The sequence below is a fragment of the Aphis gossypii genome, chromosome 2 (genome assembly GCF_020184175.1).
Source record: "Aphis gossypii isolate Hap1 chromosome 2, ASM2018417v2, whole genome shotgun sequence".
Lineage (NCBI taxonomy): Eukaryota > Metazoa > Arthropoda > Insecta > Hemiptera > Aphididae > Aphis > Aphis gossypii.
In genome coordinates, this window is record NC_065531.1 from 81103202 (window position 1) to 81117372 (window position 14171).

A 14171-nucleotide genomic window follows, 5' to 3' on the forward strand; every position below is an offset into this window, starting at 1 on the left:
CTATTTAACGTTCCATTTTTTTTTTATCTTTTGTTGACACCAATGGGTTTTGAATTTAGTATCTAAAAAGGGTAGTGCATGAAAGTAAAACTATCATATTATAGTGATATAATATTTATGTATCAGTATATACTATATACACTTACTGAGTACTGATCTCTGAACTTAATTTTTTTTATTATCTCAATGTACAACAGTTCAAAAATTTAGAGAATCAATAGTTTTGTTTACATATTATTATTATTGTTCTTGTTTTCAGTAATATAGGTTATTATATTGGACCATTGTCATTCGTACACGCTGTTACTATTTATTATGTATGTCTCAGAAAGTAAAAAAAATTGATATTTTAAAAATCTGCTTTTATATTTTTTGGCTTTGTGATACTTTTGTAATTTCATTAATTTATAACTTAGTTAAAAAGTATCTTAAAATGTCGAGAAGCAACGAATGTTATGACTATTTGTTTAAATATATTGTGGTGGGAGACGTAGGTAAGTACTAAATTGTTACATAAATATCCAGAATTTTAATTTAAATTTATTTCTAGGTGTGTCAAAAGACACCTCCATTAACCATGTAAAATAATATATATAACCTATTAATATTTTAATTACCTACTACCAATATATTCTTCTTTATACGTATTTTATTTCTTTAAAAATTTAAAACAATAGTAAAAAAAAATATAAAATTTTAAATTTATACATTTTTTTTAAGCAAACTTTTGTATTTATGTGAAACTTATATTTATACAAATAATTTTATAATGTATTTCAGGTGTGGGGAAGACGTGCATTACTAGACAGTTCTTATATCATGAGTTTGATTCTAAAGAGCTTACGACTATAGGTATACATGTATACAATAAATATTTTACTGTAAAAAAATTATATTCTACAATTGATAAGTTGATTTATAATAAAATTTAGTAAGGTATATCGTATAGGTATGTTATATTATTGTAGAGAAGTTTCATTTTTTGTTCTATGCTCATTATTAATGTAAATAAAATAATTTAAAATTATACTATAAAGTAAAGAATAATAACTCTATACAAATGTAAAACAAACAAATAGATAAAAAAAAAACAATACAGTCGCTGTGTTTATAGTATATAGTTACTAAATAGGTATTATTAAGTATTACTATTCATTGAATAGGTGACTGTATTGAAGATATATTAATTTTTAATTTAATGATGAACCACTGTATATAAAATACAATAAAATACAATTCTGAACGGAGATGATCTGTTGCCCTATATTTTTAAAATGTTTTTATATATTTAGATTGCTATAGGTAATAATATTTAGTAAAAACATAGGTTGAATTTATTTTTTTCAAAAACATGTATAAATAAAAATTATTGTAATATTACTATTTGTTATCAACTTATAAGCTAATAATGATGAATCGCAAAAGTGTATAATTAAGTTCATCAAAGTATCTCAAAATTAATTCAAATAGGTATTTTGGAAATTACACTGCAGTATACTGTATAGTAAATAATAGCTTATAGTATACATAATGGTAAAAATTTTAAGTTCCTGTGAATAATATTTTTGAAGTACAACAAAATTACTCAAATATTTTTTTTCTTTTTTTGTTTAAATATCTATTGCATTGATATTTAAACCTGTAAATTTTTAAATAGCATTGGGATTAACAAAATCACACTCATGTTATTTTAAGGCTATATATGTTTCTAAATAAAAAACTTGTGAGGAACCTTGTATTAAATGTTCAAGCCTTAGAAATTAATAGTATTAACATCTTATACATTTTTAATTACAAAATAATTTGAAATTTTTCAAGATTTTTAACTTTTTTTAAAAGAAACTGCGATTAAGTAATTTTGATTTTTGTTTAATATAGTAATAATAACTTATGAGGATTCTAACATTTAAAGTGCTTTTACTCAAAAACAACATTTTTATCATACAAAAATAAAAAGTATGATCAATTGTTATTTTACAAGTGAGTATTAGATTTCGTAAAAATATAAACTTTAGTTAAATTTTTTTTAGTTGACCAGCGCTCAACTTATTTTATAATTATTATAAGCAAATCTTATGGAAAATGTTGTATTAAATTTTCAACTCTAAGCAACTTATACAACATTTTTTATACATTTTTAACTACAAAATTGTTTGCAAATATTCATTATTTTGTCAATATTTAAATTTCAAAAGCTAATAAAAAAAATGTGCATATGTATTCTTATAATTTAAATATAAGACTAACTCACGAGGAACTTTGTATTAAATTTTCAAATATTTTGACTCAACCAAAAAAATTTAATTGATATTCTTAAAAAAAAAAAAATCACTAATATTTAAAATGCTTATAAATAGCCTTAAAATAAGCGAAATATTTTAAAAATTAAATTATATATTTAAACAATGCCAGTCTAAATAATTGGCGAAATTTTCAAGTATCTACGACTTAGTATTTATAAATAATAACATGTATTTAAAGCCGTTTGAAGAACAATCGTTATTGTTACGCGATTTTGTAAAAAATATAAAATCAGGCGCTCATAACATTTTTTTTCTATAATGATGCTTCGATTTACTTATGGAAAACATAATGTTGGATTTTTAACCTAATTAAAAAATTGTGTGAATTTTCAATTACAAAATTACTTGCAAATTTTCACGATTTTGACATATTTCATAAAAACTTGAACGATTAAAAAAAAAAAATTTTTTTTGATTCTTATAACGGAAATAACAACAACCAAAAAGAAACCTAGTATTAATTTTTCAAGTTCTTTATCGATATTTAAAAAAAATACTTAGAAAAATTTGAAAGTTTCAGTTGTCTATTAAAAGCTCAACAAAAGGCAGAATAATTTGAAAATTTAACCATGCATAAATAACGCTAATATAAACTTTTGATGAAAATTTTTAAGTATTAAAAGTGATTCATTTTTGAATTACAACTGTATATAAAAAAATCAATTTTGTCGAAAACTGGTTTTGCGTTTAGTTCCTATTTTCATTACTTTTTTGTGGTTTTTCCGATTTTTTGAAAACTAATGGAAACTTTTTACTATTAACTTTTATAATGCACTAAGAATATTCAATTAGCCACTGAAAACTACACCTGAAGTTTTGAATTGGAACATTATTTCGAAAAGTTATGGTGTACACGACACAAAAAAACATATAGGTATCATTGTAAAATCAATACATTCATCACTCCATTCAGAATCTAAAAATAAATATTTTTAACTACAAGTATTTATAAGTAGAAAATATATTTGGAATTAAATTATTATAAACAAACAATCTATCAAAAACTGATTTTTTTTTAGAATGATTTCGAATTTTTTTTTCAATATTATTTTGAAAAGTACTTAGAATTTTTTCTTTCAATTCCCCAAAAGTATCAACTTGATCCAATTTTCTATCCGAAAACACTCTCAAAGCTTAAGATTGAAGCATTTTATGTATAGGTAGAATAAAAGAAAATCACACACCAGTGAAAAACTAATATATTCATCACTCCGCTCAGAATTGAAAATATAATATATTTTTTTTTTATTGATCTGCCATTAGTATTAGTTTTGTAATCTAGTTTACGTTTTTTATGACTCATTTTCAGTTATATGAAAATATCATAACGTAGTATAGGTATATATTATTAAAATATTAAATATAATACATTTTAAATTATTTTGTAATTATAAACCGGTATGTTTAAATTATTACTTTAGGAATAGATTATGGGCATAAGACGTTGTCACTGTATAACAGAAAAATCAAAATAGCTGTTTGGGATACTGCTGGCCAAGAAGCATTTAAGTCCATAGCTAGATCATATTATTCGGGTGCAGCAGCTTGTGTATTAGTTTACAATATAACTAAACGTTATTCGTTTCAGCACGTTAGCGAATGGTTAAGAGAAGCTCGACTTAATTCTGGCTCCAGAATGATGTTCGCATTAGTGGGCAATAAAATGTAAGCAACAAAATTAATTTAATTACTAAACGGTTTTAACTAATTTAAGTGAGTTATTTTATATTAATCGTTTGATATAAGACTGTCATCATGGTTCATAGGAAAGGTTTTATAAGTAATAATAATATTATCTTCCCTGCAGTTCTTTTTAGAAATTACAACTAAATAAAAAGTTGTACAATCTAACCCATGATTTAATAACTTAAATTTATTTAGGTGTACTTAGGTGCATTATATCGTATGTAAGATTCAATTTAAACATGTATAATATTTGTAAACAATAAAAAGGAAAAATATATTGCGCTATAAAGCGCAAAATAGATGATATTATGTTAAGCGCTATAAATGATATATTTTAATTAAGTTAGCTTTGGTTCAGGAATGTAAAATAATATCGTATATATATTAATATGTTATAATTATTAATTAATATTTTATAAATGTTGTAAAATACGCCGAATGTTTTTATTAATATGTCAAAATAATAATAATAGAATGTATAGTGTTAAGGTATTGGATAAGTTACATGTGTGTTATATTATACTTATTTCGTGTTAAATTATAATATTTGATACTTTTAGTTATATACCTCTAAATGAAAAAAAAAATATTGAGTTAGATTCACTTAAAATCGCATTTACATAAATTGTTTTAATTTCTTTAACTTTTATTTTCTAATTTTTTTGAACATTCATGGAATCTACTTTAAAAAATGAAAGCTATATAGTTTTCAATAGTTTTCTAATAATTGTATTTGAAAGAATGTTAAAAATAATACCTTGATTTCCTATCGATAAATACCTATTAATATTTTATTAGGACACATAAAACTTAAAATATTAAAAAAAAAAAATAATAAAAATATAAAATAACCAATAAAATTCATGTTTTGCTCATGATTTATAAGTCATCTCAAATATATGTAGTAATATAATTATTTTATTTTAGTAAAAATAAATATTAAATTATTTTGTATTCCAATACTTTTGTTGTAAATTATTGCAAATGATTTGCAGAAACTTGGTGCAAGGTTTTGATTAGACATTAAGTCGTATAGTGCCAACTTCATGCACATTAAAATGAATCCGTTGTTACAAAAGTTTAAGAAATACATACCTATTTTTTTTTCAATTTCATAATTAATTTAATTTGTCGTTATTTTATAGAGATTTGGAAAATGATAGAGAAGTACAACGAATTGAAGGTGAACACTTTTCTTATAAAAATAGCTTATTATTTTTTGAAACTTCTGCCAAAACAGCAAGTAATGTATCAGACGTTTTTGAGGAGTTGGCAAAAATGTTATACAAAAAAGTTTTGAGTGGTGAAATTGATGTGAATAGACCGGTAAGATTAATTTAAAATTGCTTTGTATGATTTACTAAAATCTAGCTAGATAATGATAATTGCTTGAATATAATTTATTACATTTGTTGTATCTATAAAATATGTTATATGGATTTTTATCGTTGCTCAAGTTTAAAAAAAGATAAAGTTATTTTGCAGGACAACTATAAGGGTTTAAAAAATTGATAAATAGGATGTAACTATGGCTAATAATAATCGATGTCATAAAAATAAATTGTATGGTTTCATGAGGTATCAGTAATTTACAATCTTCTAACTTGTAAGACTTCTATGAGTTAAGGATAGTAAAAATGTATTTTTTCTATCTACTTAATATGTTTTATACTATTGTTGAAAATACCATCTAATTAATATCAATTTTACCATAAGTTGTACTGCATCAATAAAGATATAATATGATTTATCATTCATAAAACTCTTTATTTCGAAGTACCAGTAGATGGAGTTCAAAGATAGGTGTCATTTCCGTCCTAATTTTTGATGCAAAGTGTACCTATATTCATTTTATAATTTACTCATGACAACATGTGCTTTATTTTTAATTCAAAAACAATTTTTAGCAAATAATATATTTAAAAAAAATTTTTACCGATTTAATACTTCAATAAATTAAAAATTAAATACAATTTGTTTAGCTGGGTTAAAAATAACTAATGCAAGTAAGGTAACAGATATAAGTTTAAAAAACAAAAATTAGTAACTAGTATTTTAAGGTTAAACATTTTAATGAATAAATGATAAAATTGAAAAATATATTTTTTTTATGATTACAGATATCAGGGGTTAAACTTGGCCGCAAACTCAGCAAATCAGAAATAGTGAAAAATCATGCAAGTGATTGCTGTACGTTTACATAAAAAATAGTATCTATGCAATATACTAAAACTAGGTAGTGTTTGTTAATTTATATTTTAACATTTGTAATATAATATTATTGATTTTTAATTTTCAATTACTACCCTACCTAATACTTCACCAAATATTATTAATTATTATTTTTTATTTTCCATTATTATAACTATAGTTATTTTTATTTTTATATTTAAAAATAAAAATTGTATTTCAACTACGAGAAGATATTTTTTTTATTTACCAAACTAGAAAATTCATTTTATGATATGATTATTATTAGCTATAAATCTTTTAATAGGTTCCGAAAATATGAGTTGTCTAATTATAATTTATTACAATTAAAATAAATAAATTAAATGCTTAAAATGTCCCTATTATATTTTTTGTAATATATTAATTCATTATGATAAGTAAGAAGTAATTTTAAATAATTATTTTAAGCTATACATTTTAATCCACGAAAAGTGACTTAAAATCAAAATCTTTACTTAATAAGCACACATTTAATTATTTTTGAGTCCATAATAGTTTGTGTACAAAAACATCAAAATATTAAATTAATGTCCTTAATTTGTGTTAATACATTTATTTATTTCATTTATTGTAAGTCATCAGTTAATCATATTAAAAGTTTAACAATTAAAGAAAATATATATACTTTTCATTACTTAAATATTTAATATAATAAGTATTAATTTTATCATCATTAATTTAGTATAGATTTACAGGGAATTGAGAAAATTAACTTTCCTATTTGTGTTTATGTGACAAAATTGTAGAACCTTATAATATACTATAACAGTTAAAATATTATGTTTTGTTCAAAATAGTACGAAAAGTGAATGTTATCGACCTAAATTCATATTAGTGAAGTTAATAAAATTATAGGTTACAAAAAATATTTATGTATGTATCTTTATTATTAAAAATATAAAAAATGCTTACTCATCGCTAGAGTCCGGTATTTGATGTTTTTACTTACATTTGTTGATATGCACATAAATAAATGAATAATACATGTTTAAAAATTATTTTCAGCTTTAAATGTACGTACAAAATACACCAAAAATCATATTTTATAGGATAATAAATATTTGAATAATTTGTCATATTTTAAAGTGTTTTAAAAATATTTTATGTTTTACTGTAAGTACTTGTAATATATAAAATAGACATTTTGATTCAAATTCGTTACGAGTTTTAAATTCCATAATATAAAATATGCCACTTATTGTTACTATTAAGTACCAGTATTCAGTTCTTTATTACTAATGAATAGTTACTGATTATATAATATTATATCAGTCTACATAGTCATTAGCTCATTACCTGTGAATAATTTTATCAAGATGTGCATCTTAGCTATTTTTATGACACCTAGTTTATAACTTGTTTGTTTTTTAAAAGTTTGAAACTTTAATCAAATATATTAATTCAAATTACTAGTTACTTATTTTAAATAATAATATTTAATATTAATAAATTTAATAATTTAAATGAAATTGTTTGATTCATTAGAATTTATATTTTATTATTATTTCTAAATAATATTTTATTCTTGATGTTTTAATCTTAAATCCCTTCAAAATTAATAAATAAGAAATTAAAGAGTATATATTTATTGAAGTATATACTATATAATATATACTATATTAAATATCCATTAAATAGGGCGTATTCATTTATATATTTATAAATACGTATGTGTAAAACAGGAAAATGTTATTAATGTTGGATGAATGAAAGGTATTGTGATCATAAAAAGGGTTACGATGTTAAATTTGGTTTTGGTAGGTGCTTTTAAATTATAGGTAGGTACTAGGTACAGTTTGTATATGTTATATTATTTTAGAAGTAACTTTCAAACAGGTACATTTTTAATGTTATAAAAGGAGAACACGTTTAATGATTGGTATAATGATATCCTGGGGTCATAATTATGTACCTTAAGGCCAGTGTAAAAATATTTTTGACAAATATAAGTACTAAGTAAAAAAAAGAAAAAGTATTTTGTAGCTAAGATTTGATTACACTGAGTTTTTGCAATTACTTAGCTATTATACATTTTGATTAAAAGTGGTATCTTGTTGGAATATAAAGTTAATAGTCTCATCATCCTTCGTCAATAAACGAGTTATTATTTTTTTATGTGTTTTATAATAAAACTTATAGTTATAACTTATTTTGTAGGTCAATTGATTAATTCGTTTTCTGTAAAATTGTTCAAACATCAGTCGAAGGTTTAATAAGAGTTTCCAAAATTTGGATAAACGTTAATTGCACCCAACGAAGGGTAAATTGTAAATTGCACCCGGTATTTTTCAGTTATACATTTCTATGTAGTAAATTGAGTCCCATAGAAATATTATTTTTATGATCCCTTGGAATATTTTTGCTGGTCTTTCACAGATATCCTCGGTTACTTTCCGCTTTGCATTTTGAACACAATTTGTCGTTTTTAAAGATCAATTTCATAATTATGATTTACATTTTTTTCTGTAATATTATTGTTTTCTGTCATCATTTTTAAAAATGTTTTACACGATTTTACACTACATCACTACTTTGTTTGACCTGAAGACAATTCGCGTTTTAATTTTGAAAATTTATAATTTTCGTAGATTATATTCATTTTCTTTTTGGTTTAATGCAGTTCGTATATCCATATTGTTGTGTGGTGCAAAGAAAACGAATTAAAATATTAGTAAAATTTGATGTATCGCTAATATCATAAAGATTTTAAACACTTTTGTACATTTATTGGAGTAAAAACCAAACTATAAACGAATAAATGTACAAAAATGTTTAAAACAGATATTGATGAATTCAAAATCACTTAGATAATATGGGCACAATTTACTACACAGAAATTTATACCTGAATAAATAAAATAACCAGGCGCAGTTTACTACACTATTTTTACTACCTGCTCACTGTGGGCGCAATTTACAATCACCCCAAAATTTGAACCACTAAATATGTTAAATATTACTATATTATAACTTAAAAAAATAGTTCATCCAAATTAAAATATTATAACATTTAAGAATTTAAATTACTAAAATAAAAATAATTATATTTATGTGTATTAAGATTATTGCAGATATTATATGTATAGATTGTCTTTTTAATCTCAATATAATATCATAAATCACGAATTTACTACATGCATTTCAATTCGCAGATATTAATAATCACTAATTCATTTAAATTGATGTTTAAACTTAAACATAAGAGATATAACTGTATTATAAGGTATATATAGAAGTTTCTTAAACTATATATATCACTTTTCTTTCTTGTTGAAACTTGTAATGTTTCGTAATTAGTGAACTACCTACTTAAACAATATTCAATAATATTAGTTATGACTTATAAGATACATTATCGTTTTGTAAATTATATCTACTAATCTACTATGAAAAAGTGCATGTTCAGGAGTACGCGCGCTGGTGAAGTGAAACTTTTTTTTTGTAGAGATTAAGTTGAAGACAATTTTAATCACAGTAATTACAATTTGAATACTGCTGATAAACGGAAATTATTATTATTTTTTTTAAATTATCGGTAATGTTTGTTTGTTTCATTATATGACCAAAAATATAAAAATTTGGCATACAAATATGTCGTTTTTTGTGTTTATCTTCTATAAAAAAGTTTCAGTTTAATCAACAACACGTATAGGTATCAAGTTGAAGTTATAAAATATAGTACTTACCAATTACAGTTAGGGAGTTGTTTTTTTATTATAAAATAAAACCCAGAGAAGTATTGTAGGTTTTGAGTGTGTTCAATTTGAATTCAGTGATAAGCCGCAGATGTGTATGTATAACCTAATAAAAAAGTTAAAATATGTAAATTTGTATGTTATTATTTGTACAAAAATTGTATCGAAACATGAATTATGTAACAAATTGATTCTTCAACATTTATTTTTAAATTTGTATTTATATAAAATACCGAATAAAAAAGAAACAGACGAACGACAATATGACACTAACTATAGTCACTAGAGTACCTAATATATTATGTTAACAGGAATAGCACTTCCAAAAAGTACCTTCAAAGGACAAAGATAAAGTTTGAAGAATTTTAATTAGTACAAAAGGTAATGAGTAATGACTGACAAAAATAAAACATTGTTGTAAAATGTAGTATATATCTAAAAAAATATTATAACCGTAAACATTTTGTAGACTGAACAGTGAACAGTGAACCTGCTAGTTTATTATTTTAAAGTTATTACCCTGTATATATATATTTATATATTTAAGGATAGTATATATAGAATATCCCACAGTGTTTCGAAAATTTTTTGGTGGTTGGTTAGGTAATTTAGTTTCATACTTTTCATTACTTGAAATAGTTCAAACACCATGGGATGTCTTGTTTACAAGGAAAAAGAGTACAACTTGTACATTTTGTATGATTTATTGTCTTATTATATTTTATGAGTTATAGTTTACTATTAGGATTATCGAATAATAATTTTTAATTATGAATCATATTCTTATTAGATAATTAATAATAACAATGTAAAATAATTATAATTATAAGTAAAATTAAATTTTATAACTTGATTAATAAGTTGAATAAAATTAAATTTTATCACCTGCAATATTTTGTGATACCTAGTTATGTAATTATTGTATTCAATATTGTCGATATTTCTAACAAGATACTATAAAGTAAATATTTAAACCAAATATACTTATTACCTATAGTATCCGAAGCCTATAATTATATAACTATTAATAAATTAATCATACCTACATTTATACTTGCGGAAAATATTATATTTTTAATTTAATCATTAATATATTATAGTAAAAAAACCTGAAGATAAATCATATTAATTATTATTATCGTGAAAATACAAAAAAATTCTTGGTTTCAACAATACTTCAATCATTAGCATTAACGTTAAAGGTTTATAATGATATGACGTACATAGTAATTTATGTTTCAAATGTATTGAGTTAAATAATATTATACACTATTATCTGCTTTTATTTACAAAAAGTCGTTTAGTCCACAAATAACTACTTTGCCATTTTCACTTTAGAACATAAATCACATGAGTGTGTGTCACGGTTCAATGATCTGGATTAACTTTCGAATAAAACTTAGTTTATACTTCTCCTGCTTTCCCAGACTTCTCAACCCCTTCGGGTGAGGTTGAATCAATTTTGAATTGCTTGGCAAAAATTCCGCCTTATCGTCAGCCGCCATTCGTCGTTTGTCATGGTGCCTTTCACATGAAAGACGCCCAATAGGGCTTTTTTTTATAAAGGCAACTTCTGTCTAAAAGCTACACACCAACACAACAACAAAAACTAAACTAAAGCGTGATATTTATGCGGCAAGGTTTATAGGGCAAAACAATGCATGAATTCAATAGAAAAATGTCAAGAGCTCGGCGTTATTGCGAAAATAATGTACGTTTTTCATTATAACGAACCAAATTAATTCAATGGTTATTCAAGATTTTTCTTCAGTTTTTTTGTTTATAAATTACAATAAACAATAAACAGTCTTAATTAATAGTCAGAAATTAAAACCATGCAAATATGTTGTCAATATTTTTTTAACCTTAACATATTTTATTTTAATTTCTAAAAGTTACCTATACATATAAAGCCGTATTTAAGTGTGATGGGAATGAAGGAGTTGTATTCAGGCTTCGAGTTTTATGGCTTTTACTCAGATTTAGAGTTTTGAGCTTAAAAAAAAAAAAAAAAAAATTGGTTTCTAATGTTATGTTAATTCATATTATTGCAAATTGTATGTTTTATTTAGTAGAAATATAACTAAAGAGTTTCTTAGAAATATAGTAATATTGGACTTAATAATATGTAGTAACTAATTACTAATAAGTACCTAAATAACTGTCGTGGTCAAACTTATAATAATGATGCAAATTTGGACGAAAATGTGTTAATTAATAATTTTGAATCAATAAATATGAATAGTATAGGTATACATAAAAAAATAATAATAATAAATACTTGTTAGGTAATACAAATGTATAGGTATCTAACTTCTCAATTATTTTTTCCCTATGCCTCACAAATTTTAAAAGATGATACTGGTTTTTTAATATATTTCGATAAAGCTACTTTTAAAATAAAATTAAACCAAACAGTTACATCTAGTTAAAGAATTGACTAATTGACGATCATCAATTATTTTGAACTTAAGGTTTAAATTATTTAAAGTCTAAACGTTACCTGGCTTAATCTTCGGAATATGGAAGGTATTTATCATTTGACTACCTTCGACTAAGACTTATTTAAAAAAAAAAAACAAATTTAAATACGTATACAAAAATTATTTGTTTGAGATTTACGTTTAGGATTTTTTCATATTGCAAAACGACAACATTAAAATATTATATTAATTTATATAATATAATATATTATATGTACACTATTTTGAATGCGACGTACGAAGAAAAAGCGTGAAAACATTTCGATCGAAATTGGGATGGTGGTAGAAACAAAATGTTTACTGAGAAAATAGTCATGATTACCACGTAAGCTAAGAACCTCATCAGATTTAAATTCAACATACCTATTTCGGTGAAACTTTTCGAACTCGTCCGTCTAACAATTCTACAAAGATGTTCTATAAACCCATGGTCCTCCGTACACCCGCTACCATGGTATGTTCGTCAGTGGTGACCGCTGTTCAATCATTGTAAATCCGTTGTGTTGTGTGCCTTTTATCGTATTTTGATTGGCCATTACAGTCATAACATTTTCTTTCCATGATTTACCGGGAAATTTTTAGAGTTCACAGTTTTTGGAGTTTTGGACATGGCGTAGTCGTAAAAACCCATCGTAAATGGTTTGTTTAGGTTGCGAAAGCAATTAGTACTCCGACTCCTGAGAGTAAAATTCTCGGTAAACTAGTAATCGCGATATTTTGTCAGTTATCGTTCTAACACAATGATTTTTTCCGTGTTTGTCTCTTTTTCGTCTGATTCAAAACGATGTGAAATTCAACTGTTTTCATTATTACGTAAAAATAATATGCTGTAATATGCAGTATTACACGGTGCAAAAATTTTTCGGTGAAACGTGGCTAGTATGAAACTTATTAATAATATGTGTATAATGCAACATCCGGTTTGATAATACGTGTTGGACAGTTCGTAAAGGTAGGAATAAATCAGTCAACTATATTATTATATTATTTATAAGTGCTATTACTAGGAATAGCGAACATTTCATAAGCTTCTACGATGCTTATTTAAAATTAATTGACTTGTATATAAGTGCATATTATATAGGCTTGGAAAATCTAAGTACAATAATTAAGTGATTAGCATTATTTTCGCTTCGAATTATTCATTTGGTTATATACGATCACATATTTGAATGATTTTAGATAAATTGGCATAAATCTAGTTTAGGGGCCAAGCGATTTTTTCAATTTTTTTTATCGAAACTCATGTATCTCATCGAGTTAAGAACGATGGTGCAATCAGAATTTGTCGCTCTCATTTAGTTTCGGAGTTATGGCCTTCCAAAGTTTTCGATTTTACGTTTATACTCATGCGCGCAACATTACTATAATGATGCGCGGAGGACCATTTTTGTTATTTTTTTTGTACTTACGTATACGGTACACCTTTTGTTTTTTGAAACTTATGTAGTTATGTAGTATGTACCCTGTGACCTACTTGAGGTGGTGTTGCATAGCAAGTCGGGGGATATTTTCGATTTGTGCGGAGCGTAGCGACGGCGCCGAGGAGCGTAGCGACGAGTGCCGATACACGCGTAATCACTGCATTTTTGAATTGCCATATCGCCATAATAGGTTAATAGAAATAATAATAATATGGAAATTATTTATATATTACATATTATTATTTATTATATATAATATTAATTATAATTTGAAAAATACGTAAGATAAGATAAAAATTATTAAGTGTTTATAACGTAATACAACGTATACGTAAGTACAAAAAAATAA

General features: G+C 24.1%; 1 protein-coding gene across 1 annotated transcript; it reads left to right on the plus strand.

The window, feature by feature from the left end:
• Positions 1-770: 770 nt before the first annotated feature.
• On the plus strand, positions 771-6293 carry LOC114121382 (ras-related protein Rab-2A-like; the record flags this gene model as incomplete). Its single annotated transcript, XM_027983691.2, has 4 exons — positions 771-852; positions 3725-3968; positions 5135-5315; positions 6110-6293. Coding segments are annotated over 4 exons (591 nt in total), but the record flags the coding sequence as incomplete, so codon positions are not given.
• Between the last annotated feature and the right edge of the window lie 7878 nt (positions 6294-14171).